The sequence below is a fragment of the Meriones unguiculatus genome, chromosome 17 (genome assembly GCF_030254825.1).
Source record: "Meriones unguiculatus strain TT.TT164.6M chromosome 17, Bangor_MerUng_6.1, whole genome shotgun sequence".
Taxonomy (NCBI): Eukaryota; Metazoa; Chordata; class Mammalia; order Rodentia; family Muridae; genus Meriones; species Meriones unguiculatus.
In genome coordinates, this window is record NC_083364.1 from 40,093,286 (window position 1) to 40,120,960 (window position 27,675).

The 27,675-nt window shown below is 45.5% G+C and overlaps 1 protein-coding gene across 1 annotated transcript; it reads left to right on the forward strand.

Moving 5' to 3' along the window:
• The first annotated feature begins 1,185 nt into the window (after positions 1 to 1,185).
• Positions 1,186 to 25,919, forward strand: Hcls1 (hematopoietic cell-specific Lyn substrate 1). The gene is made up of 14 exons (XM_021661755.2): positions 1,186 to 1,321; positions 3,377 to 3,460; positions 3,978 to 4,051; positions 13,565 to 13,694; positions 15,242 to 15,352; positions 17,760 to 17,814; positions 21,562 to 21,672; positions 22,245 to 22,300; positions 22,899 to 22,968; positions 23,549 to 23,760; positions 24,212 to 24,328; positions 24,753 to 24,978; positions 25,122 to 25,184; positions 25,380 to 25,919. The coding sequence occupies exons 2-14, from the start codon at positions 3,377 to 3,379 to the stop codon at positions 25,511 to 25,513; spliced, it is 1,443 nt and encodes a 480-aa protein (XP_021517430.1). The 5' UTR covers positions 1,186 to 1,321; the 3' UTR covers positions 25,514 to 25,919.
• Positions 25,920 to 27,675: the final 1,756 nt, after the last annotated feature.

The window sequence follows — 27,675 nt, forward strand, 5'->3', positions numbered from 1 at the left end:
GTGATAATACATGATCCTAATACTTGTAATTTAGACATTGGATTAGAATTCCAAGTTAGCAAAAAGATTGCTCCTTTCTACGTTATTTCTCTACTTTAAAATAGCTTTATCAGAACAAATAAAATGTCCCAGGTCTAGCATCCACTGGGAAGTGACCTTAGAAGTGTTCTGTTACTTCAGAGATGCTCTCTTCTGTCATGTACCAGTTGTCCTGGGACCCTTCTCGGGGTTCATTATCTGTAAGACAATCAGGTCAGAATTCCACAGATGACCAAGATGAGAGCCAGGGTCAGACTCAATAACAAATTCTTGATAGGATTATTTTTCAGCCAAAGGTCCTTGGGACTTTATTTGCATTGTCTTGACTATCTGTTGGTGCCCCAGGCTGCCAGGGGAGCCACACTGGGGTGGAAGGGAGAAGGGATAAAAGAGCTGGTAAAAACAGACCAAAGCTGGCCTCCACACCAGAAAGGGTTAATGCCATGGGCCCAACAGTCGCCTGAACATGCCTGACCTGAAGATGGAAGGGAAGGGCCACAGATGTTCCCAATGTTGAGTATGCCAGAGTTCACATCTGCTTCTCAGAGAATGCCGTCCAGAGTCAGATCTCTATCAGTGAGCCCAGGCTCCACACAGCTTCCCAAAAGCTAGGGAATTTTGTCCCTCCACGCCTTGCCTTTCTCCTGAGTATCAGGAGATGTGTATGCGTGAGCCTCCCTTTAGGTGCTGCAGATAATGAAGAGGAGAATCTGTTTTTAAGGCTTGCCCTTCAAAATTCACATACAGATCATTTTCCCACTAAGCTTTTTTAAAATTTTTATTGCTACAGCTCATACGGAATGTTATATTTTTGTCTTCCTGCCTCAGGCCAGGCCTCTACAACAGTGTTGTAGCCCAGGCTACACCTGAGTGCTGGGGTCACAGATGCTTGCTACCACACCCACCTGCCTTGTCCTGAATTCTTTCACTTAGGTGCAGCTGTCCTGGGTAGGACACAGAGTGGTCCTACAGCATTCTGGAACCTGTCTTAACTGGTTGGGATGAGTCTCCACGGTCATTTTTATAACTTTCCCGTGACCTGGAAAAAAAAAAACTTTGCAAAATACTAGACACAAAATCCCTTAACCCTTTTAAGTACCCAAAGCGTAAGGAACTGACTCAAACTTCAGGAAGTAGCTGTGAGGACAGTGTGGCAGGAAATGACAGAAAACCTGAAAACGGAACTGAAGCAGCTGCTCTGTTTCTTGCCCTGAAGTGGTAGCTTGCTGGAGGGGTCGCCGGGTGCGGAAGTGAAGAGCCAGAGCCCAAGCACACAGTCAAGGTGGGTACTCTGAGCTGCAGGATACTTGGGGAGCTCGGGGGAAGTGTGTGTGAGAAGTCTGCTTAGCACTCAGTCCTTGTTGAGGGAGGCTAATAGCGTTGAACCCTTGATGGTCATAAGGCCTGTGTGCGGGGGCTGACAATGAACGTCTGAGGATGGGAACAAGGAAATGACCTTCGCTCAGGAATGTGATTGATCGGCCGTCTAGGACCGTGGGCCCGGCCAAGTGTGCCCTGGGTTCTGTTGATGACCTACACGGTCCATTCTAAAAGGCTGGCTGCCCCTGGGCACTAAAGCTGAAAGAGACCCAGGGAAGACGAAGACAAAGTGTGCCTTTGTCTGGTCTGACAGGGACACAAAATACACACGGGAAATGTAAGGGGATGGGAATTAACCACAGATGAACACCAGTGCTGAGCCAAGCGCTCTCAGGGGCCAAATCCAAACGTGATTGGTTGTTCAGCTGGGGTAAGTGTCTATGTTTGTGGGCATCCCAGAGTGCCAGAGAGGGGCCTTTAGTGCAGCTGTGTTAAATGCTTCATTATTTAACATTGGGGAACAAGAGCAGAAAAATCAGTGATTTGCCGGAGGAAGTTAATATCGGTGGATTGCTTAGTCTTAGTCTGTGACTGGGGGTACCCCACAGGGACTGTCCTATTGCTGAGTGTCCCTGGATCTCTTGACTATTGATGCCACAAGTCAGCCCTGTCATCAGGCATCGGAGGTGCCTGGCAGTCACTGTCCTTCGCCAGGTTTCTTGTCCAGCCTCCAACAGTACAAGCATATTAAGTTATTTTACTCTTAGAAATGAGTGTGAGAGTTGATGGGAGAGATGGGCTGAGGCTACTGGGCCGAGGCTACCTGGGGGCGGGGACAGAAGGACAAGATGAGACCATCAGACCTCACTGTTCCCTTATTTCTCATGCAAATTTGACTTCTCCTTTCTAGTTTCCTTCTGTTGCAGAACAGCCTAAGAGCGAGGACATGTCAAACAGAGGCTATTAGGATGTGGGTCTCAGGTCCTCTTTTACTTCTCCTATCAGTAGCTATTACCCCGGGAAAAGGCCGAGTTGTTCTTAGTAGCTCACAGTGACAGCTGTGTTAGCTCACCACTTCTCCAGTTGCTCCTTGGCATCTCTTTAACCCATCTACTTCAGATTTCTCTGAGGCTGATCTTCTAGGGGTTATTAGCAAATGTGGGATGAAGGTTTCCAGGCAGGTATAGAAAGTGGAGCCTTGGGGCCGAGATGGACAGAGATGTGGGGACGAGTGGTTGAAGAGGGTGTCCTTTGGGAGAGAGTAATGAGCACCAGGCAGGTCTCCAGTGGTGGAGCCATCTGACAAGGCAGGATGGGCAGGGTCTTTGGGCCAGGAAATCCCAAAGGCTACCAGGGCAGATGGGCATTGTCCCCTGTTGCCTCCCCTCACCACCATGCAGAAGGCTCAGTTTTCTTATTAGAAGATAAGAATTGATCAATAAGATAAAATTGAGGATTCGTTTCCCTTAAGTTTTCCCTGTGTATCAACTAGTGAATTTCAAACCATTTGCGTCTACAGATGACCCACAGCTGTTTAGTTGGTGACCTGCCTTGGGGGGGGGGGCAGTGCTTCAGAAGGGTGGGAAGTCAGTTAAAGCTGATTATAGACAGGAGGGACCCGGGACTCATATGTCCTGAAGCTAGACAGGCCATGGAGAAATCTGGGTGAACTGCCACCACAATCCTATGGTTGAACATTGTATGACCCCTGGTCACCCCTACAAGCTAGCAACATAGTGAACAATCCCAGCACTTTGACAGAAGGTTGTTTGCTGTTGCCTGCATCTATAGTGAGATCTCTGCCGACTTGGGCGTGCTCAGACCATACTGACTTATCTTAAATAAATCCCACCCCTTTCTCTTCTAATTGAGCTTCTAACTGCTTTGCTCCAGCTCTCGTTTTCTTCTGAGGAAGGATGGTAAGCAACATCCGATTGCTCATATAGTTGACGTCATCCTTTCTCTTGATTCTTTTTTTTTTTTTTTCCTAATTATGTCCACCAACTGTCACCCTCAGATGTGGAAGTCTGTAGTGGGCCATGATGTGTCTGTTTCCGTGGAGACCCAGGGTGATGACTGGGACACAGACCCTGACTTTGTGGTGAGTAGGGAAGTCGCTTGGACAATGCAGGGGAGGGTGTGTCTCAGCCGCTCTGACTTTTGAAGGGGCTAAGAAAGGGCTCTATCTGAGATTAAGACAGCCTTCATGGTGAGACAGACTTTCAGAACCATTAGCTTTCCTTAGTAGGAATGCATGTTCGCTCTTGTTAAGCACAGAAGAGGAGGGGCATGGAGGCATTTTAGAGTGACATTGCAGGACTAGGTGATTCTGTCTTGAAGTTGATGATCAGTTGAGCCTTGAATTCCTCTGGCCTGTGATTTGAGATGTCATGGGAAACCGAAAGAGGAAAGGATGGATGACTGAGAGTAAGCACCAACATGCCAAAGCTCACTAGCTCAATTTTAACCTTCCTGTGGGGTTGGGATGGGAGACATGCAGCTGTGAGTGAGAGTAAAGACCCTGGAGAAGGGGACAGAGAGGGTGTGTGTCGGTGTGGTGAGAGGCCTTGCAGCATAGCGCATTTCTGCTGACGGTGTTGTGTTGCTGTCTTTTGTAGAATGACATCTCTGAGAAGGAGCAGCGGTGGGGAGCCAAGACCATCGAGGGCTCCGGACGCACGGAGCACATCAAGTAGGTACCAGAAGGACTGGGAGGGGGAAGTGTGTTCCCGGGAAGAGCTGATGGAAACCCTGCTGCTTCTGGGAGTGTGCAGAAAGGCAACAGCCATGTCTGAATCTTTGTATTTATTTCTTTTTTGCTAGAATCTGTCGCTGTATGTTTTTGTGTCTTCGTGTGTTTTCAATTCATCTCTCTCATCTTACCATCTGTCTTATTATTATTTGTCTTTTATATATAACAGCATTATCACTTCCCTGGGGAGTCTGTTATATCAACTATCTCCCTTCCTTCAATCAGATATTAGGCAGTCAGAGAAGTGGCACAAATACTGAATTCTCTCATTCTCTATCTATCTATCTATCTATCTATCTATCTATCTATCTATCTATCTATCACCTATCTATCTCTTCTATCTGTCTATAATCTATCAATTATCTATCACATGCCATTCATCTATCCCTTCATATACGTTTAGAACATGTGCTTAGAGTATAGGGTGATCGCCAATGGGTGAAAGACTTCAGTGCTGGGTATGGCTGCACACACCTTTAATTCCAGCACTCATCAGGCAGAGGCAAGGACTTGTCTGTAACTTCAAGGCCAGCCTGATCTACATGGTGAGTTCCAGGCCAGCCAGGACTACATAACGGATGCTGTCTCAACAAAAGAAGGAAGGCATCGGTAAAATGTCAAAGAAAAGAACTCCTCTATAAATGATGTAGTGAGACCAATATCAGCTCTCATACCTTAAGATTGATATGAAGAAATATAACATCCAGAAAAGCTGATGACTAAAACCATTTTAGAAATGATGTTTAATCTTCAAGTCAATGACACAACTTATCATTTTTCTTGAAATCAATATGGCAGTGTAGCTCAAGAGGCTAATTTTTGCTTAGTGTGCATGAAGCCCTGTGTTTGTTCCCAGCACCAAATAAACTAGATGTGATAGTTTATGCTTTTAATCCTAGCACTGCAGGATGGAGGGAGGTGGCTGTGGGGAGAGTACGGGGTACAGCAAGATCAGAAGTTCAATGTCAAGGCTAGCCTGGGTTACATTGCATGGATTACAGTGATTACAGTGATTAACTCTGAGTTACTGGTAATGTACCAGTGTCCCATTAAGGAAAGAAATGAAAGCACTTTCCCTTGTCTAACCAAGATGGAGTCTGGATTTGAATTTTCTACTTTAGGCTTTCTGTGTCTTCGGTCCTCTGTTGGTCTGTCTGCTGTCTGTGTCTGAATCCATTAGCTGATTGAAGGCTGACTTGCGAATCTGTCTGTTCGTGTGTCTGCCTTGTGTGTGACTGCTGTGTGTTGGTGCCTGTACCTCCCTAACAAAAGCCTCTGCTCTGTTGTTATTAAACAGCATAGGGAGCATCACACAGGGGAAGGCATGAGGGATATGTGACAAAAATCCTTAACAGAGTTTTACAAGGAATAAAGTCACTGGCTCCAGCTGACTCAGATAGCAGATAACATTGTTTATACCCATAAATGGTTGCTTTCAACTTTTGTGTTAGATTTTAGGAAACTGTTTTCAGCTTCTGTATTTGCTGCTTTAAGTAAATGATGCATATGCCTTGTCTGGGACAGGGGAGTGGAAGAGGACATAGCTCAAGACTGCAGCTGTGTGTCAGCTTAGGTTCTAAGAACTGACGGCATGGCAAGGAAGTTTGGTTGTTATATTGTTCTCTTAAAGGTCTGTTTAACAGGCTAGCAGTCTTAAGTGTTAAGTTAATAATACACTGGCTGTGAGGTCCAGCAAAATTTAATATCTTAGACTTTAGGGGTTAGTTTTAGAATATTGCATCACTACAACACATGAGACTGTCTCAAAGAGAGAGAAGTAAATATGGGCATATCTAGGATTTTCTGTGGATTATTGTACGAGGCAACTGAGAGAATCACATCTCTGGTCCATGGACTATTCAGGCTCATCTAATGAGGACTGTTGGTTTGGGGTAGCACTAGGCTGCCATGTTTTAGTAGCAAAGTAAACACAATGAATATTTTCATTAGTAAGAGTGAAAGTTGGAAAGTAATGACTCAATAGTACTAGGTTTGGCAAGATTAAGACACTTTTCAGCTGGATTCCCAACTCCTCTTCTTCCTCCCACACTCTAACAATATTTTAGGCTCATTTCCCCCTAGATTTTAAAGTGTCAGTAATGCCCATATTGCAGTAGCCATAGACTTAGGAAACTTGGCACATGTGTGTAGATCTGGAATGTTACTGAACACGGTCAATGGTTGGACTAAAATAGCTATACTAAATATTTACTTTGTATTCTCTTTAGCCATTATTATACGGGTGGGTCTTTTGTCAGTATGTATGTCTATATACATGTGGCTCTGTTGCCCATGGAGGCCAGAAGAGGGTTGTTGGAGCTGCTGGAACTGGAGTTGCAGGCAATGGAGTTACAGAGCTGCCATGTGGGGGCTGCAAATCAAACCCAGCTCCTCTACGAGGGCAGACAGTGCTGTCAACTCCTCAGCCATCTCTCCAGTCCCAACTGGATATTAGCCTCAAACAAATCAAGCAATTCTGGAAAGTATGTAGAGTGACAAAGAAAAAGCACAGGAAGAGGGAGCTTTCCAGAAGCTTCTCACTCCCCTGAGAGCTCACAGCTCCAAGAAGGTCAAAGCTCTTTTCCTTCCTGAGTGAAGGACATGGGCTCTGGTGTTCTGGGAGCTGCCAAGATGAGGGACCACTTTTGAGGAGCTCTCCCCTCGCAGTGCCTACATCTTGCATGTTATGTAGGAGTAGAAGATTTTGAGGACAACTTCTAAAATCCTGCCATGAGCCCTTGGGAAATGCTTGGGAGATTTTGATTGGGTTCACAGCTCTGTCATTCCTAGCCGTGTAAACTTAGTCATAGCTAATGCCTTTGCAGCTCATTTTGTTAATGCATGGGGAGCATGACAGCTACCCTGAAGGATGGAATTCAGTAAATAGGATCCGTGAGGGTCTGCTGGCACTTGGTACTTCTTAGCACACTGCTGATGTTATTTCTATGCTCTGTTAATATAGCTTGTCAGATTTCCATCCCCCAAACCTGACGAGTATGCAGCAGCAGATACCTCCCTTCTTCCTACATGGTTGAATTTGCACAAATGGCTTTGTTGCAGACTGCTGTGCACATCACCTTGACTTCCTGTACAGTGATGACTCTGCAGGCCTCCTGTTAACCCAACCGGATCTACATCCACTACAGTAAAGGTTGGCGACATTGCCACAAAAGCTTACTCCATTCCTATTTGATAGAGCCTTCCAGGTACAAAAGCTTGGACCCTGCTGGGAATGGGCTAGGTGACCTTGAACAAATCTTTTATCCCCCTCTGAGCTTCAGCTTTCCCATCTAGATCAAATTGCCCTCCGGGGGCATTTCAACAGAAAGTCTGTGATATTCTTTGCATGGTGCCCACTAAAGTACCCATCCTGGTGAGGGGGAAATTACCAAGACGCTGGGAGTTTAGGGGAAATTGGAGAGGAGAGCTCTTGCCAGACTGAGCTGACTCAAAACAGGAAAGGGAAGTGACTGTGGTTCTTAGTAGGCGTGCCACCTGCCCCCTCACCACTGCACTGCCTCTAGGTCAGCCCTGAATAAATTTAGTCTGGGGATGGCTTTCTAATGCCGAGACTAACTTAAGTGATTCTGACATCTCTCAGCCGTTGTATATAGAAATGAGCTCACTGTTATCCATCACCCTTTGTCCTTTCCATGTTTGTCTATGCCTTCTCGCCATCTTTCCCCATGGTTAGTAAAGGGTCCTTCCTAGCCCCGAGCAGTGATTCCTAAACTCTCTGTTGGCAAGCACAAGTGTTTTTCTGTTATCAGATTTGTTACAGATTGATACTTCTGTAAAATAAAACATAACTGGTTGAAAAACAATGAGGTTGAAGACATAAGCACAGTTTTGTTTTGTTTTGGTTTGGTTTGGTTTGGTTTTTGTTTTTTAGTTTTATAGTTAACAGGTACGGGATCACCATGTAAAACTTTTGCTCATGTTTCTAAAATCATACTCTTGATTTTTACCTTATTTCATTGTGAAAAAACAACAACAACAACAAAACACGTCAGCTCCCAGACTGTACTGGGCAACACGATAGCAGACAAGGCCTTTGATGCTCCCTGAGGTCTTTAGGTTAGGTCTCACTGAAGTACTTGTAAGGGCCGGTCTCAGTGGCTTAGCCTACATTTGTGTCCTGCCGTTTCTCACAAAGTGGAAATGAAGAATAACACAGTACTGCGTGTGCTGAAAGAGAACCTTGGAGGTCCAGCGACTGGTGCCATTTCTGCCATGCCCGCACCCAGGGCATTTAAGAGAACAGTTTCACCACTCTGCCTCTATTTCCCCAGGTGACTGGAGATTATAGCACTGGCCCTCCTTACCTCACAGGGGTATTGTGAGGATCCATGGCTCTTCATGAGAACAAAGGGCAACATTTATTGAGTTGTGACTTGTCATGCAGTCAGTCATGCCTGTCACAGAGGATGATGTCATTCTGATAGCATAGAAAAGTAAGATGTTCATTCTGGATTTTAACAATTCGTCTAAGGATATAGACATGATATAGACAAATAATAATTTGAATCTGGCTGCATACTTAGCCATTCTGTCATATTGTTTCTAATAAACATGGTTTGCCATGTCCGCAACTCTCCTTTTGAAATGTGAACTCCCGTGATCAACTGTCCCCTTTCCCTAAGGCTGCTGTTTTGTTTAAAGCAGCCACCTATATTATAGTTCAGCTCTAACAACATGCCATGCTAACTTCATACACGTGGACCTCTTTAGGAGTACATAAAAGCTACCATTCATTCATTTCCTATTTTAAAAATCAGTGTATGTAATCATGTATGTAATTCAGTGAATTTTGATAATAGCACAAGGAACCACCAGCACAGTGAGCGAGAACACAGAAGATTTCAGTTACCACTAAAAGTCCTCCGTGTCTCTATAGCCAGTGCCTCCTGCCCAGTCCACACAGAAATGCTGAGTTATTATTATTATTATTTTTATCAATGTAGGGTGGTTAGTTTGGTCTCTCTAGAGTTTCAGGAAATGAATAACAAATATTGTACTCTCTTGAATTGGTTTTCTGAGCATGTTTTAAAATGTTCTAGCTAGAATGTTGTCTGTATTGGTTTCTTGCCTTTGTCAAATAGCATGCATTGTGTAGTACATTACATTTCTTTATTGCTGTATTGCTAAACATCTAAGTCTATTAAAAACATGCCATGAGCATGACTCTCTGTTGACATATTTTTATTTTTCCCAAGGTATACTTAAAAATCTAATTGCTTATTCATATAGTCAGTGTGTGTTTACCTTCTGAGAAACTGCCAATCTGTTTTTTTTTTTCCAAAAGGAATTTACTATAGTTGATTTCTGCCAGAAATGTAAGGGTTTCACTTGCTCCGTATCCTTGCCAACACTTGTTATCGTCAGTAGTTTGAATTTTAGCCACTCTGTGCATATGTGGTGATGTTAATTTGTATTTCTTGGGTAAGTAAATATTATTAAGCATTTTTCATTTGCCAACCATGGCTCTTCGTCTATCTTCTTTCTAAAACATGTGTGCAAATATTTCCTCACCTTTAGAATGTCCTTTTACTGAGTTCTCTGTGTATTTTAGAAACGGAACTTTTGTAAGATTGTGTATTTTATAAATATCTTATCCAAGAGTAGTGATTGCTCTTTTAATTTTCTAGTAGTATTATTTCATAATTCTAATTTATATAAAAAGATTTTTTTTATCACTAGTGGGGTTTTTTAATATCTAAGGAAAAAATTTACCTCAAAGTCGTGAAGATCATCTCTAACATTTGACCCAGTTTAAACATGTATCTTTTAATATTTATGTGCACATGAGGCTGAGGCTAAGGCTCATCTTCTTTACGGATATCCAGTTGCCAAGCACAATCCAAACTCTGTCCTTTTCCCCGTCACTCAGCAGGTTTCTTTGACCTTCTGTGTGGTTGGCTTCTGGACTCTGTTCCGCCTCATGAGGCAATGTGGTTGCCCTGGCAGCGCACACCACAAGGCAGTGGCGGCTGCAGTTGGGTGCTAAGTCATTGGACCCAGACAGGCTCCCAACATGTACTCCTTCAGGACGTTTTCTTTACTGTCCCAGGGTTTTATGATGTCATACATTTAGAATCAGCTCCCGGAAAAGAAAACGTCTGCTGAGATTTTGATTTGAGTGGGGTTCCACTGGAGATGTAGGTCGCTTAGGGGGAAAATTGAGTTTTCCATTCTGTGAGCCTGAGGCATTCTTTTACTTATTAGATCGTCTTTGAGTGTTTTTCACAAGTATTGTTAGGGTTCAAGTCTTATTCATATTTTGTTATATTTATCTTAAAATGTTTCCTGTCGTGTTATGTCATGAGTATAACTTCCTTTTAACCTCTAAGTTTTCAAATGTCTGCGGCTGGTAGATAGAAATGCAATCAACTTTGGTACAGTGACTGTGTATCCTGTAACTGTGCCCCACATACTTAATAGTTCTGGTAGCTTCTTTGTAGATTATTTTGGCTTTTCCAAATGTGATCATATTGTTTGTGAATAAAGACTTTATAGTCATAACTGCTTAGCTTATGCCTTTATTGTTATTATTATTTTACTTTTTAAAAGGATTTATTTATTTTTTTCTTTATTAATTACACTTTATTCACTTTGTATCCCCCTTGTGGTTCTTTCCCTCCTCCCCTCCCAACCCCTCCCTTCCTTCACCCTCTGCATGCATGCCCCTCCCCAAGTCCACTGATAGGGGAGGTCTTCTTTTACTTCCTTCTGATCCTAGTCAATTAGGTCTCATCAGGAGTGGCTGCAGTGTCTTCTTCTGTGGTCTGGTAATGCTGCTTCCCCCTCAGGGGGAGGTAATTAAAGAGCAAGCCAATCAGTTCATGTCAGAGACAGTCCCTGTTCCTATTACAATGGAACCCACTTGGATATTAAACTGCCATGGGCTACATCTGTGCAGGGGTTTTAGGTTATCTCTATGCATAGTCCTTGGTTGGAGTATCAGTCTCAGGAAAGTCCCCTGTGCTCAGAGTTTTTGGTTCTGTTGCTCTCCTTGTGGAGTTCCTGTCCTCTCCTGATCTTACTGTTTCCCACTTCTTTCCTAAGATTCCCTGCACTCTGCCCAAAGGTTGCCCATAAGTCTCAGCATCTGCATTGATAATCTGCACGTCAGAGCCTTTCAGAGGTCCTCTGTGTCAGGCTCCTGACTTGTTCCCTCTTTTCTCCTTCTGATGTCCATCCTCTTTGCCTTTCTGGATAGGAATTGAGCATTTTAGCAAGAGTCCTCCCTCTTGATTAGTTTCTTTAGGTGTACCGATTTTAGTAGGTTTATCCTATATTATATGTCTATATGAGTGAGTGTATACCGTGTGCATCTTTCTGCTTCTGGGATAGCTCACTCAGGATGATCTTTTCCAGATCCCACCATTTACCTGCAAATTTCATGATTTCCCTGTTTTTTTATTGCTGAGTAATATTCCATTGTGTAGATGTACCACAATTTCTGCATCCATTCCTCAACTGGGCTGTTTCCACTAAAACCCAAAAGTGCTGTCCTTTCTTCTATTTCACATTTGAAGTCCTGGATTTTGCTAGGTTGTCTTGCTCTGTAAATAGAATCCTTGTCACTCTGAATGTAATATGTTGCTTCCCTGTGTCACTTCCCTTTGTCCACTGTCCCCATACTTGAGATCTTTTGTGTCCTCGGAGCCTCTAAATGCTTCACACTCAAAGTTGTTTAATTGATATTTATCAAATAAAATTATTGTGTATTAAGAACTACTCAGGATTTATTCAGCTATATGGTTAAAGAAATTTATAAAAAGTTGGATTTTCTGTTGGGTGTGGCTACAGATGCCTGGGATCTTAGTCCTTGGAGAGATGTGGGAAGATCGGGAGTTCAAGGTCAACCTTGGCTACACAGGGAGGTAGGAGCTATCCTGGATTCTCAAAAATAAAACCAAACAAATAAACGTAATATTTTGTAATTTCTTTTGGTCCACAACATTTTCATTCAGATACTGTCGTGGATTGGCACAGTCCTCTGACTAGCCTGCCATTCAGTAGGTGGATTTGCATATTTTCTCAGTTGTCTCTCCCCAACCCTTCCTTTCTCACTTGAATACTTCAGTTGGGGACCTCAGACAGCCATTCACAAGCTCTTGGATCTCTGCTTTCACTGCTGCCAGACGGGTCAGGTGAGGCATGGGGACACAGGGTGCCTCCAGCACTGGGATGGATTTCATCTGATTCATCGCCAGCTCTCTAAAATTAACCGTGGCTAAAGCCGAAAGGCTTTCTAAAAGCCTCCGGTGAGATTATCCCACTAGACCAGCAGATGGGTCTAATCTTCCATGAAAGGACAACGTCTCTACTGTGAAGTGGATGTTGTGCCTGAGACCAGCTTCTGCTGGGCCTGAGCTGGTGGAGTCCCAGGGACAGTAACTACCTTCGCTTACTGCAGAAAGTCGGGTCTCTAAAATGTAGAGCTCTCTCATCCAGATATTTCTGTGTGGTGCCAGGGGTCCTTCTGCGTTTCCAAATTTGCGAATCCTTGCTTAATCACTTGTTGGTACGGCCTCTGAGCTGTCAACGCATATCTTCAGGCTCAATAGATTGTGGCTCTCTACCCTATTTGGTGCTGCAGCCTCCACGGGAGTAGAGATGGAAGCGAGCATAAAGCAAGCAAGAGGACTGAGAGCCTTTGTCCCTGTCAGTGTCGTTTGCTCTCAGAGGCAGAACCCCAATCTGAATGATGGGGAACTTTAAGCTGTTCTAGCAGATGATGAGTGGATTTTGTGGCTTCGTTTCGATTTGTTATTTCCCCAACTTATCGGGCTCAGGTTGGAGAATGTTAACGCTTGAAAAAAACATCCAAATACTAATGAATAAATAAATTTACCCCAAGCTCCATTTTCATAAGCATCAGTTTGAAGGACCCCCATTCTGTTATTGAAATGTAGCGTTTCCGTTTTCTGAGGTGTTTTCTGCTTACAGGAAAACACCTGTAAAACATACTGATTGGTTGTTTTTACTATTATCTGTAATCTTTCAATCATTAAACATTAAGCTTTTCCATATTTAGAATTATCAGGGGGCAGGCTTTTGGACCAGGAATGTATATATTTAAAGGTATTTGCATATCTTTATGCTTCTTGAGACAGACCACCCAGGTGGTCAAAGGCAGGTCTCTTTGGAGAGAAAGCAACAACTCCTCAGTTGTTAGTATATAGGTTTCATTTGACCTGTGATACAGACGAACATGAAAATGGATCTAAAGATCACAAGGTTATGTCAGTGAGAAATAGGACAGACCATAGGGTCCTGGCTTCTAGAGTGTTTAAATCAGGCTATGTTGGTTGAACCAGCCCCTTACTCTAAGCCTGTCACTGATATTTTTGGGGGGACTCAGAGCTTCACTACAGAAGATTTCCATTTCCTGGGTCTGTTGACCTCTCTGATGGAGGCGAGTCTCAGGTATACGGTTACTTGCAGCATCCACCAGCTGAGGAACAAAGTGTCGGAGGAGCATGACATTCTCAAGAAGAAAGAGTTGGAGTCAGGGCCTAAAGCATCCCATGGCTATGGAGGTCGGTTTGGAGTGGAAAGAGACCGGATGGACAAGGTGAGTTAAAAAGGAGGAAAAATAATGAAAAAACCAAATTGGCTCACTTGTTGGTGCTTTGGTTTAAAACTTGTTCCAAACATCGTGTCCATTTTGGCTTAATGCAGAATGTTTATGTTCTATGTGTGTGTGTGATATATGCATATATACATATATATGTGTGTATATATACGTGTGTGTGTGTGTGTGTGTGTGTGTGTGTGTGTGTATGTGTTTGCTGACCGGCATGGGTGACCCCATTGCACAAAGTTAAAATAAACCTCTTGCGATTTTGTATCGATGAGACCCGGTCTCCTGAGTTCTCTTCATCCCTTATGGAAATTAGGCTCATGCTGGGCCTAACATTAATATGTATACACACACACACACACACACACACACACACACACACACATATATGTATATGTGTGTATATATATATATATAATTTTTTCTCCCTGATCTCAATACACAAGATATAGAACAGAAAGTCAGGACATTGGAGCAGCTGGCCTGTTTCAGCTCCTGGTATACTGTGACCCCTTGTGATGGTTAGTTGCCTTTAAAGGCTGTGTATTCTCCCTATACTGCACCTTCTCTTATAACCCTTTGGGGTTTGCATATCAGATATCCTACAATCAGATATCAACGTTATGATTCATAATGGTGACAAAATTACAGCTATGAAGTAGCAATGAAATAATTTTATGGTTGGGGTCACCACAATACAGTCCATGAGGAACTGTATTAAAGGGATGCAGCATTAGTAAAGCTGAGAACCGCCACTTTACTGCATTATGTGATCGTGTGTGTATGCATGTATTATGTATGGTGCATGAATGTGTGCATAGGTGTGTGGTGGGCACAGCAGGATGTCAAATGTCATCTTCTCCAGCTCTCTACCTTAGTGCCTTGAGACAGATCTCCCACTGAATGCGAAGCTCATCATTTCAGCTAGGCTGGTTTGGGGAAGGGAGCTCCCAGAATCCACCTGTCTCCACCCTCCCATGCTGGGGTTCTAGGTACAAGTAGCCATGCCTGGCTTATTTTGTGGGTGCTGGAGATCTGATCTGAGGTCTTCATGTTGGCAGAGCAAGGATTCTTGCCTACAGAACCTCTCCTTGGCTCTTTAGTGATCTTCTGTGTACACACTGGAAAGTTCAGAATTCACTTCTGAACTTTGATTGTCCACACAAGTAAAGTTGGACAAAGATACCGGGTTGATGGAGTGAAGATATTGGTCACAGTATCTAGTCAGTGTCTTTTGGTGTGCCCAGGCTTTGCTCATGCGTTTTGCTCTGCAGTTCCCCCATTGGAGCTCTCCTCTCCCTTCATCTCTGGCTGTCTCTTCTCTATTTTCTGCCTGCCAGTACATTCCTGGAGGTTTCTGAGCAATGGCTCTTTAGCAACATTATCCCCCATCATAGGCTCCTCGGAAACCACTGTCAGAGGCAATGGATCTGACACAGAATGGAATTTCTTGAATCCCAACATTCATTTGCCATCGCCATCTGTTTCTTGAGGTCTGTTTCTGCTCTGTTGTTCACTCCATCCCTGATTTTCCTTAGAGTGCTGTGGGCCACGAGTATGTTGCTGACGTGGAGAAACACTCATCTCAGACTGATGCTGCCAGAGGCTTCGGGGGCAAATACGGAGTTGAGAGGGACCGGGCAGACAAGGTAGGTGGCAGCGTTCTCCCTCTACCACGCTCCTTAAATTATGTGGACCTTACCAAACCCCAGCCCTAAGTGTAGGTTCGTGCTTCTCAGGTGAAAGACAGGAGAGTGGGCCAGCGGTATCTGGTGCTGGCACTGAGCTCGGACAGCTACTGCTGAGGGCTGCGTGCTGAACATCAAATTATCCATTTAATTTGGCAGGTCTGGGGTTCCTCAGGCCATTAGCAGAGAGAAGAGAGAATCTCCTACCTAAGCAAATAAACCAGTCAACTAATTAGGACCACGGTGCTTTGAGAAGGTGAAGGACTGAACAGTAATCTGTGAAGCTGGAGTGTTGATAGAGACTCTTTTGTGCCCAAGAGGAATTTTAAAGAGAAAGCACACTACTAATGGAGGACAGGGTGGTGCAGTGGGAGGAGCAAGGGTGGCGGCTTTCTGATGCTTTAAATTCTGCCTTATGATATCAACTTCGAATTCTCTTTCATGGTACAGATTGGAGTCTCTTCTGAAAGGGGAAATGACATAGGACAGGAAGGGAGACGATTAGGAAGAAGGAAAGGGGCAGGGAGATAAATAAGATGTGGAATGAGAGAGGAATGAGGTGGAGGCTCTTTACACCTGGGTAAGAAATGATGATGATAAGGAGGAGGAGGAGGAGAAGGATGATGATGAGGAGGATGAGGAGGATGATGATAATGAGGATAATGATGATGAGGATGATGATCCGCAGCAGTTGCTCATTAGGTAGGCCTAAATCCAAGCAGTTAAGTCAGCTAAGTGATAGAACGGTAATTGTTTCCACTGTTGGGGAAAATACACCCAAACAAAACCAAGGAAGTTCAAAGCATGCTGTAAAAGAAAGAGAAAGCAGAGAAAACATGTCTAGAGACAATAATGTCATGTGGCGCACAGATGGTTCTAGAAAGAAGAGAGAATTTCCTGCAATGTCTTGGCTCCTCCTGATTGTCTCCGTCCAATTCCTTGCTGTGAGCTGGCATTTTACAAGCACAAATTGCATCACCTAAGCAACCCAATGCGTCCTGGAAATCAAGAATCGGAGAAGGAGAGCTATTTGTCCACCGAGTAAAGAATCACAGGATGAGAAGTGTACACTTTGTCCACACGTGTTAAGAGGCATTGCAGCAGGACTAGCATGTGACACACAGAGCCAGAGCCCCCTGCATAATGGCGTGTGTCTGGAGAGGGAACAGCGCCTGCTCCGCAGGGGTCTTGCTGTATACACTTCTTAACAGTGTGTGGAACAAAGCTTGCTTCTTCTTGTGCTGGTCTAGGCAGGATGCAGTTAGTGATTGTGTCATTTTAAATGACAGCAAGGATCTGACTGAGCAAGATGCTCGTGGGGGCCTTGGCAATTGCAGAGAAGAAGGGCCTCATGGTCAGTAGTCTGCAGTGTAGTGGGAAGGGGGAGGAGTTGGTCTCCCAGCTAAACCTACCTGGTGGGTTATCTATGGCCCACAAGTAGGGTGAGGACGAAGTTGGCCTGCCAGCTAGGAGTTAGACCAGTAGCCTGCGAGAGAGAGAGAGAGAGAGAGAGAGAGAGAGAGAGAGAGAGAGAGAGAACAAACAAACCAAAAACAGCAATAAGAGGCTTTCTTCTGGGCAAGAGTCCTAGAATAAACTGTTTTGGATCTAACGTGGAAGCACTCAGGGATTAGCCTGGCCTCATCCAGGACCCCTCTCCGTAGCTGTCCACTCATCTAAGCTATCTTCGGTCTTCCCTCAAGTTCAAAATCATCCTTGCCTATGGAGGGAATCTGAGGACAGCCTCAGACATAGGGGAGACAGAGAAAGAGGAGGGAGAGGAAAGTGGAGACGGAGGCAGGCTGAGAAACTAGTTAGTTCTTAAGACAAAAACTGACCCTTACTTAGAGACTCATAGCTCCCATCCCACCAAACCTGTGTCTTCCATCCCTGTGAGGCCACGCTGATGACTAGCCCAGGTGCACACAAGCTTTCAGTTTACAAAGCCTTTTCTACCCATTGCCTTCTTTTAGCCTCTGTGTGTGGCTTACTTAGGAAAAAAGTGCCCCTTCTTTGAGTAGCTCAGAGCAGATACTGTAGATACCTTGCTCTGCTTAGCTGTTGTAGTATTTCAGACAGAGAGATTGTGGAGGGTAAGACACATCTAACATTATTTTAGAGACCAGTACTCAGTGACGTTAAGGAATTCCCCCAAAGCTAAACACCTACAGACAGGAAACGTGGGGTTGGATCTAGAAGGTCTAATGTCCAGAGCCCACGCCGACTGCTCTGTGACACTGTTTCTACTTCAAACCTCCAAACCTAGCCCCGGGTCCCTAACGCTGCCTCTGGGACTGAAGGTAAGGCTAAGTCAAGAGGGAGGAAGCAAAGAGCAATGACTAACGGTTTCTCTTTCCCTTCTCTGCAGTCAGCAGTGGGCTTTGACTACAAGGGAGAAGTGGAGAAGCACGCATCTCAGAAAGGCAAGCACCTGGGCCCCTGGCTAGCCAGCTTCCCTGCTCACACCTCCCTGCTTCTAGCGCCACACTGTTCCGGACACTTTTCAGTTCCGGTTGGGGGCTGGCTTCTCTCTCAATTCATTCCCGGAGCTTGATCAAGTCTGTCTAACCCTTTCTTTTCCTGGTTGAAGGGTCGAAGGTACAGTATTCTCCTTTGTTCTGGAATTTGTTATTTTTAAAACTTAACACAAACGTTTGACCAAAATTTTTAAAATAACCACCATCTTTGTGAATAATATAGAAACAGTATTTTAGTTATACTCTTTCTACCATCTGTATTATTGTTGTCCAGTACAGTGTTTATATCTTAGTTTCAAACATGATAAAATAAAACAGTGCTGGGCATGGTGGCACATGTCTTTATGCCTAGGACTTGAGGAGGGAGAGAGAGGTGGATCTTTGTGATTTCAAGGCCAGCCTGGTCTACATAACCAGTCCCAGGACAGTCAGGGCTGCATAGGGAGACCCAGTCTCAACAAAACAACAACAACAACAAAACCTATATATATGGGGAGATTATATATATATAATCCTTATATATATCATATATCATAAATTTATTATATATACTGATGAACGCTTAAACTGAGTATCGGTGGCCAACTTCTTAGCTATTCGTCACATCTCACAGTTTATGCTGTTTCTGTTTCCCTCTTGGGGAAATGTGTCTCCTGATCATTCTTGTAGTAAGCCTATGAAAGAATCCCTGCCCCTGGCCCAGTCCTTGGACTACGTGTTTTCCATCATGGTTTTTCCCTTCATTACTTTGAAAACATTATTTCATTGTTTGGGGTCTCTCTCATGTCAGTCCAATTGTTAATTTTTATAGGTAATAGATTTTTTTTTATTAAAAATAAAAGTTAAGCCAGGCCTGGTGGCACTGGTCTTTGATCTTGGCTGCTTAGAGGACTGAGGCAAGAAAATTACAAGTTCAAGGCCAGACTGGGCTACATAGTGGGTTCAAGGCCAGCATAGACGTTAAGGAAACTCTCCCTCAAAGTTAAAAGGGTGGGGGGAGGAGTGGGTCACTGAGCATTTGCCTGGCACGGATGAGGCCCTGGGTTGAACATCAGTAGTAAAAAAAGTGGGCAGTATTAAAAGAAGGTGAGTTCTGTTTATTTGTTTGTTTCTGATACTTGATTCTAGTTGTTTTTATTATCATCTGAGACTCTCTGCTTCTCTTCAGTCGTGGCCTCCTTTCTGAAGGTTGCTAGGTTTTCCTCTTCCTCTACAGCTTTCTCTCTCATTCTTCTGGAACTCCTACAGGGTGTTTGTTAGACCTTTAATTCCCTTCTCAGTGTTCCTCAATTTCTTTCTTCTCTGTTTCTTATGTCTTTATTTCCCCATGCTGGATTCTGGGTAATTCTCTTGGATCCTTACGGAGTTCCCTAACTCTTAACTCTAGTTAATTATATTTTTTATAATAATTTTTATTTTTTATATTAATCACAGGTTATTTACTCTGTATCCCAGCTGTATCCCGCACCCTCATTCCCTCCCAATCCCACCATCCCCCCCTCATCTCCTCCCTGCCCCTTTCCAAGTCCACTGATAAAGGAAGACCTCCTCCCTTTCCATCTGACCCTAGCTTATCAGCTATCTTCAGGACTGGCTGCAATGTCCTCTTCTGTGCCCTAGCAAGGCTGGTCCTCCCTTGGGGGAGGAGGGGCCGAAGAGCCAGCCATTGAGTTAATTATATTTTAAACATCTAATTAAACTTTTACTTTTAAGATCTTTTCCTCCCTGGAGGTTCCCTTTGGTTCTGTTGCAACACTGCCTTCTTCTTCCCGTGTCTTGTCATTATGGCTCCTGCCCCCTTTAAGGAACTAACTTGAAATATACTTGCTTTAGCAGTGTTCGAAACCTACGGGCGGGGACCCAAAGACCCTTTCACAGCAGTCCCCTAAGAAGATCAGAAAGTACCGATGTTTACACTACAATTCACAACAGTAGCAAATTTACAGTTATGAAGTAGCAATGAAAATAATTTTATGGTTAGATTCACTACAACCTGAGGAACTGTATTAAAGGGTCGCAGCATTAGGGACATTGAAAACTACTGCTCTAAAGTCTCATAGTTTATGTTATTATAGTTTTTAGGTACACAAATTTGTCTGTTGGGTTAGTTTGTGTTTCTTCGTGGTTATTTATTTCCTTGATGGTTTTTAATTTTGTTTGTGAACATATTTCAATGATAAAGGGGATTTCTTTCTTCTTGGGAGTTTCTTGTGACCCAAGTTGAGTACAGAAAAATTTCCTCTGCTTCTGATCAAGTACAACAGGTGTTCATCGTAATGGACTATTACTTTGGACCATTTTTTAAGTTTGTTTTTGCTTTTATTGCGTTCACTAGATGTAGATCTATTGAATCTTTCTGTGTTTTCTTAGGTTGGTTATAAAATATTCTGATTTTTAAGAAGTTGTCCCATTTTTGTCTAGATAGCCCAATAAATTATAGTGTCTCCTTATTCTTGATGGATGCTGGCTCTTCCTTGCTGTGTCCCTCTTGACTTTTAGAATGCATTCTTTCTTGCCGTCTACTTTGTGTATTCATGCTGCCTCCCATTTGCTAATCTTTCCATGAATATAGTTTCTTTGCTTGTGCTTGCACCTGTGTGTGAATGCACAGGCATGTATGTGCTCATGTGTGTCAGTGCTGATAGGGTCTTTCCTTAACCCTGGAGATCACAGAGTTGACAAGACCAGCAGCAGGTCAACAAGCCCAGGACATCTTGTCTTAGCCTCTCCAGCTTCAGAATCACAGCCATACACTAGCACACCCAGCTTCTGGGTGCTGGGGACCGGAACTCGGGGCCTCATATTTGCATGGCACTCTACTGACCCATCTCCCAGAACCCACCATGTATGTATTTGCTAAGGTCAGTATTTAAGTTAATTTCTTAGCTTAGACTTCCGAATCCTGTAATTGAAAAACAAAACAAACCTTATTATCCACGATTGGATATATAGGACTGGAGTTCCAAATGCTACTGGTAAAATTTCCCTGTGTCAAATACTGAACACATTACAAGACCCCTTGACATTCTCTATACAAGTGAGCAGGATTTTCCTAGGTATTTTTACAGGACTGGGCAGAACTCCTTTTCAGCTTCCATGCCCTTTCCCTCCCACTCTTGTATAGACTTTAGAACCACAGATCCCAGGACCTAATCCCTGCTCATTACATTTTGACTTTAAAGCACTTGGGCTTTCTGCCACTGTCTGTTCACAGTCACCCTCACATTTGCATAGCTCTGACTCTTATATTTCTTTCTGGAGCCAGTATCATATCCTCCTCCCCTACCCTCTTCCTCCACCCCTTCCTCCTCTTCTTGTTCCAGTTCCATCTCTTCCTTCTCTTCTCCCTCTTCCTTCTTTCCGAGCTTCACTACTTACAAAATTACTAGATTTGGCTGAGATTTGGCTGTTTTCTGAGAGATGGGCAGTGGAGAAGCAACACAGGGCTGATATGTCTGCCTCTCACATTCTCCGTGCGTAGCCTTTCCTTGAAGAAGGGAAGACATGGAGGCGGTCCTCTCATCTTGGGTTGGAAGTCAGGGTGCTGTGCATGTTAAAGTAGCTCACCTGTCTCTGAGGCCCGAGCCCTTCCCTGCCCTTCCCTGTCACTCTGCACTCGTTCCTTCAGAAGTCTCTCTCTAACCTCTTCCAGTGGGCTGAGGCTGGCCTCTGGGCCTTCCCTGTGTATTGCAGATTACTCTCGTGGCTTTGGTGGCCGCTATGGAGTAGAGAAGGATAAACGGGACAAAGCAGCTCTAGGCTATGACTACAAGGGAGAGACGGAGAAGCACGAGTCTCAGACAGGTAAGTCAGGTTGGGAGGAGGGAGGTCACTGGGTAGCAGAGAGCCTTCACTTTCCTTCCTTTCTGAAAGCTGGTCTAGGGTCCCAGAATACAGAGGCAGATGAGGAGAGGAGGGGTGTGAGGGGCGTCACCATGTGTGGAATAGACAGCAGGATTGGAAGCAGGGCAGAGAAGGGGCAAGGAAGAAAGGGGACTGAGGAAGGAGTGGAGCCAGGCTGGGTGATGGGCAGGAGGTAGCTTGACCTGAGTCTCACAGGCCAGCCTCAGGGAGGGACAGAGCTCTTTCCAGGGACACAGCAGGAATGGCTGGAGGGCTCACCTAGTTTTCCTATTTATTTCCTTGTGTTTTACCCTGGTAGTCACCTCTTTCTTCCTTCTCTCCCAATCTCCCCCACACCCCAACCCTTTTTCTTTTCTTTCCATCATCCATGTCTCTCTCTGACCTCTGGCATTTCTTCCCCCTTTCTCTGACACCTTCCATACTCTTGTCTCATAATCCCCGCTGCTCCTGTACCTCCCTGTTCCCAGAATTCTCATCTCCTGTTTTCACTCTCAAATTTCTCTTTCCCACAGATTATGCCAAGGGATTTGGTGGCCAGTATGGAATCCAGAAAGACCGAGTGGATAAGGTAAATGCAGAACACCACGGTCTCAAGAGTGTCTCTGTGGTAACAGGGATGTACAGAGGCTGGCAAGAGAAGAGAGAAGCAGAAGGAAAATGGAACTCTTGGAGCTGGGTCCTGAGCCTGGCATGCTGGGTTCTAACACCTAAGGAGCATGAGTTCCGCACCCTGAGGTTTAACTGAGAAGAGCAGAGGGTGTCAGAGAGACAGAGAGGAAAGATAGACACTAGGGAAATTGGATGTGACGACATTTCAGTAATTTCTTAATCATATCTTAAGTCTCTCCCTGCTCCATAATATCACTGTCCTGTGTGTTCACCAGCTCCTTTTCCCACATAAGCATGGGCCTTGCTTCCTTTTAGGTAACTGGGCTGAAAAACATGAGCTTGTAAGTCCATTGGTCTTTCAAAGGGAGAGCCGAGCCCACCAATGGAGTTCTTTTACCCTTCTGTCGTCTACCAGACAATATTGGAGAACCCAGTCCAACCATTGCTTACTACGTGGCTATGGATGCCCCCCAGGGTGGCCCCACCCCCGAGCACTGCCTTGTGGGTCAGTACCCTCTTGCTAGCTCACACTATAAACACTGTTCTTCTGCCTGCAGAGTGCTGTTGGCTTCAATGAGATGGAGGCCCCGACCACAGCTTATAAGAAGACAACTCCTGTAGAAGCTGGTGAGTCTTCGCCGTTCCCATCTCTGTCGCCTCCAGCCTCTTTCTTTGCTGGCTTTCTCTCCTCCGGACTATCCCTTGTACACCCTTGACTACTGAGATCAGCCAAGGAAATTGAGATCCCTACTCGCATAGTTCCAGATTCTGTCTCTTATAAAATTCAGACCAATGGGTGGTGAGGGGCGTGGCCTTAGGGAAGAAACTAGGGGCAGAGACACACAGAAGGAAGAGTAAGGAGTTACTGGGAAAGACAGAGAGAGTAGGCCCTTGGGATGGGGAATAGGATGGTGGTGGGTAGAGGCACATGGGTTTAAAAAATATGGACAGAGAAAAATGCCTGTTCGGGAACTCTTAATTTTGAGAGGACAAATGGTCTTTTGTCATATGGACTGTGGGCTTCAGTGCTGTAGGATCTCCAAGCCTTGTTTCTCTCTCACTACCTCTGCACCTTCCCCTCCTTGGTCTCCTTCTCATCCTCTCTCCTCCTGCATATTTAACCAAGTTCTCTCCTTTTTACAAGTACTGTCACCCCCTCTCTATTCACGATCCAGGACACCCTTAATTTTTCTCCATCTGTGTGTAGCTTCCAGTGGTGCTCGTGGGCTGAAAGCAAAATTTGAGTCCATGGCTGAGGAGAAGAGGAAACGAGAGGAAGAAGAGAAGGCGCAGCAGATGGCCAGGCAGCAGCAGGAGCGAAAGGCTGTGGTCAAGATGAGCCGAGAAGCTCAGCAGCCACCGGCACCTGTGGAAGAGCCTGTATTGCCAGCCCCGTTGCCTAAGAAGATCTCCTCAGAGGTGAGTGCCTGGCTAGTGAGAGTCCAGGGTCTCTTTCCCAGACAGGCATCTCAGGGTCCCAAGTGATAGGCATAGATAAATAAATGAGTAAATAAATAAATAAATAAGGCAGGCATCCTCCTCATTGAGCAGAACCCATTGTATGTGCACTTGGCCTCATGTAGCCAAAAGTCAAGAAAAGGAAAGAAAACAAAAATCAAAACCAAAGCCACCAAGATTATAGACTTTATCTGTTAGGGTCTCTATTAAAATCTAAGACGACAGGTCACCAGCTGCAACAGGTAGTCATTGTTGTACCAACGAAAGATGAAGCCACCAACACCTCCAGTGTGGACCCTATCTTGGGGGTTGTATTGTACTGGACCAGCAGGATGGGAGGGCGGTTCTTGGTAAGTATAAGAAAGAACATGGCAGGTGGGTGTGGTCGGTGCAGAGATGCCTTGTTCTTCAGGTCTGGCCTCCAGCAGAGACTCGCCCACCACCAGAACCTGAGCCTGTGAGGAGCAGAAGAGACCACACTGTACCCTCTTTGCCTGTGAGGCAGAGTCCACCACAGATTCCCCTGGAGGTAAGCCCCAGAGCTTCTCTGTCCTGACTCATCTTCTCACGTCTTAAGAAGGAGGGCTGTTTGCCTGCTCTGGTTTTAGCACTGGAAGTCCCGCATTCCGGAAACTCCCCAGTCCTGGGCAGGCCTGGACAGCCGGTTCTCCTGGCTGTGGTAGCCCAATAGTGTGCTTTCGCTTTTATGTTCTCCTGGTTTTCCACAGCCTCTGCCTTGCTTTCCACAACCCTCCTCTCACACCTTGATTTCCCCTCCTGTCATTTCTGGGGAGTTGATGTGAGGGGGTGAGCATTTTAGGAGGCTGGGGAATAAAGAACAGACTACTCCTGAAGAAAGGCTTCCAAACGGCAGGGGAGAGGTTGCTGGTGAGGGTGTTAGCAACCTCGTGAAGCCATCATTGAATCCCCCTGGTCCACACGTCTCTCCTAAGGACAACGAAGAGCCCCCAGCGCTGCCCCCTAGGACTCCAGAAGGCCTCCAGGTGGTGGAAGAGCCTATATATGAAGCTGAGCCTGAGCCTGAGCCTGAACCTGAACCTGAACCCGAGAATGACTATGAGGATGTTGGAGAGTTAGATCAGCAGGATGAAGAAGCAGAGGGAGACTACGAGGATGTCCTGGAGCCCCTGGACACCCCTTCTCTGTCCTACCAGGCTGGTGAGTGGGGCGAATGGGGAGGGGAAAGCTCCTCCCAAATCTGGTCAGTTTGGGGACAGCAGAGAAGGAGGAGGACTCTCCCCTCCGCCCAACAGGATCTGTTTCCCTTCTCCGTGTTGATGTTTATATTTCTCATTATTCAGGATCGTCAGCTGGGGCTGCTGATTTGGGTGCCTCTGCTATAGCCCTGTATGATTACCAAGGAGGTAAGTTCGAAGCCACCTGAAGGGCCTGGAACACCTGGTGGCCCCTGATACGTAGGAAAAGGGGTGGATTCTGCGGGTCAAGAAAGGGCCCAGGAGACCAGGCTTGTTTCTTTCCCTGAGGCTTAGAGTGGACACAGGGAGGCATAGAGGGGTTCCTGTGGGACCATCCTAATGTCTCCTCAACTTCCTCCCCAGAGGGAAGCGATGAGCTTTCCTTTGACCCAGACGATATCATCACTGACATTGAGATGGTGGATGAAGGCTGGTGGCGGGGCCGTTGCCATGGCCACTTTGGACTCTTTCCTGCAAACTATGTCAAGCTCCTCTAGGGACTGGAGCCCATTGTCTTCTGCTGCACTGCCTCCCTCTACCCACTCCACAGTTCCGCTGCAAGGACCTGATAAGAACAAGGGAAGCCTGAGGTTCTGGCAGTCCCCCCCTTCCTGCTTCGTCAAGAGCTTTGGGTTGAACCAGCCTTTGCTCTGTGTCCACTCATCCCTGGGGTAGCTCATGGAATCATCTTTCAACCCTGCCTCCATCAACAGCACTCCAGCTCCGCTCTCTTCCCTCTCGATTGACGGGATTCCCCATGTGCTAGCTTAGAGGGAATCTCTCGCTAGGCTGCCTGATCTGCCTGGTTACGGTTTTGCTCATTTTTCTTTTCCCATCAGAGACAAATTGGAACTGCCCTTCTGTTTAGTCCTAAGACTAAAAATAAAGTGAGACTACAGCTCAGCTTTGTACTGGGCTAAGTGGTGATTTTAAACACAGGCCTCCCTGGCCCTGACCTTCTGTCCCTCTCTCCGGTACACCCAGAAGACCCCTCTAACATGGCCATGAGGATGTGGTCCTCTCGTCACTGCCCAAATCTTGTGCCTTGGAGGTCTGGAGATAGGCCTTTTCATTTGGCTGTAACTTAGCCCCAGTTCAAAACAGACAAGCCTGTAGCCTTAGTCAAGGTTTCTGTTGGTGTGATAAAGTACACGGCCAGAGGCAGCTTGTGAAGGAAAGGGTTTATTTCAGCCTACAGCTCTCAGGTCACAGTCTACCACTGAGAGAAGTCAGGGCAGGAACTCGGAGCATGAACCTAGAGGCAGGAGCTGGAGCAGAAGCCGGGAGGCGTGCTGGCTTGCTCCCTATGGCTTGCTCAGCCTGCTTCCTTATCCCATCTGGAACTACCCGCTCAGGGATGGTATGGCCCTCGGTGGGCGGGGTCCTCCCCACAGCAACCACTAATTAAGAAAATGCCCCACAGACTTGCCTATGGGGGAATCTTACATCGGTACTTTCGCAACTAAAATTTTTCTTCCTATATGTCTAGGTTTGTGTCAGTCACACTTGTGAATGTCATCAATATGGAATAACGGAGTCAGGGGACAGCCAGATTAAGGTGGTTCAGCCTCTACCGGCTTTTGCAGTTGTATGAGGTTAGCTTCCTACCTGGGAAAACAACCAGACCTTTTCCTCACTTGATGATTGATGATTGTGTGTGTGTGTGTGTGTGTGTGTGTGTGTGTGTGTGCAGGCACACTTATGTGTTCAGGTGTACGTGTGTTTGGCCAGAGGGCAACGTTGGCTGTCTGTCCTCAGGAGTGCAACCCACCCTTGTTAAACAGGATTTCTCTTTGATCTGGAGCTCCCCAGTTAGGCTTTGCTGGCCAGGGAGCCCCAGGGAGCCTCTTGTCTCTGCCTCCTCAGGACCAAGATTGTCAGCAAAAGCTGCCACATCTGGCATTTCACATGGGTTCTGGAGGTCGAACTTGGGTCCTCATGGCTGGTAGGCAAGCACTGAGCCATCTCCCCCCTCTCCTGGCACATGGGAATTCTTGAGGGAGAAGCACAGATTGGGAGTAGGAAGGGAAGGTTGCCCAAAAGAAAATAATAACACCAAAGAACAAATTTAGGTGAGGTCGAAGAGTGCCTAGGGCCTCGGGAAGACCCAGGCTTCCTGATACCAGGACGACTGGAACCCATGTTCAGGAAAGGATAGATGGACAAAGTTCATGAGGCTTCCGTGTAGTCCAGAGTGGGAACGGGTAGGAAGAGATGAGGACATGCAGGTAGCCATAGTGAGTAAAACATGGCTCCCCAAGCACAATACAGGGACGAGGGAGGCAAAGTGGCCTTAACCAGCCCCAGCAAAGGCAGAGATGGAAGATGCTGGCATACAATCCAGGCGAAAGTCAGGGACTGAAGTAGGGCGTTGTTGGTTGATAGATATAGTAGCCAAAGCCATTAGCGGTATTGACATTGGTTTCAGCTCCCAAAAAAGGAAAGGCATTTGGATGGAAGTACTACGATTCATAGCTGAGATCACAGCAGCCCCAGGGCCTCTTAGAGGCGGCCCCTCCTTTCCAGAGCTCCGCATAGTCTAGACTTTTGGTTGGCCTTTCTTCAAGACCAACACTGCTGGATTTTAATGATGACTTTTATGGCACTGAGTCATAAGTCTGTCTCTAGACCTAACTTACAAGAGTTACTCCTTTTTCCT

Coding starts and splice junctions, on each gene's coding strand:
- Hcls1 (XM_021661755.2), top strand. CDS start 3,377: ATGTGGAAGTCTGTAGTGGGCCATGATGTGTCTGTTTCCGTGGAGACC. Junction 3,461..3,977: donor ACACAGACCCTGACTTTGTG/GTGAGTAGGGAA, acceptor TGTCTTTTGTAG/AATGACATCTCTGAGAAGGA. Junction 4,052..13,564: donor GGACGCACGGAGCACATCAA/GTAGGTACCAGA, acceptor GGTTACTTGCAG/CATCCACCAGCTGAGGAACA.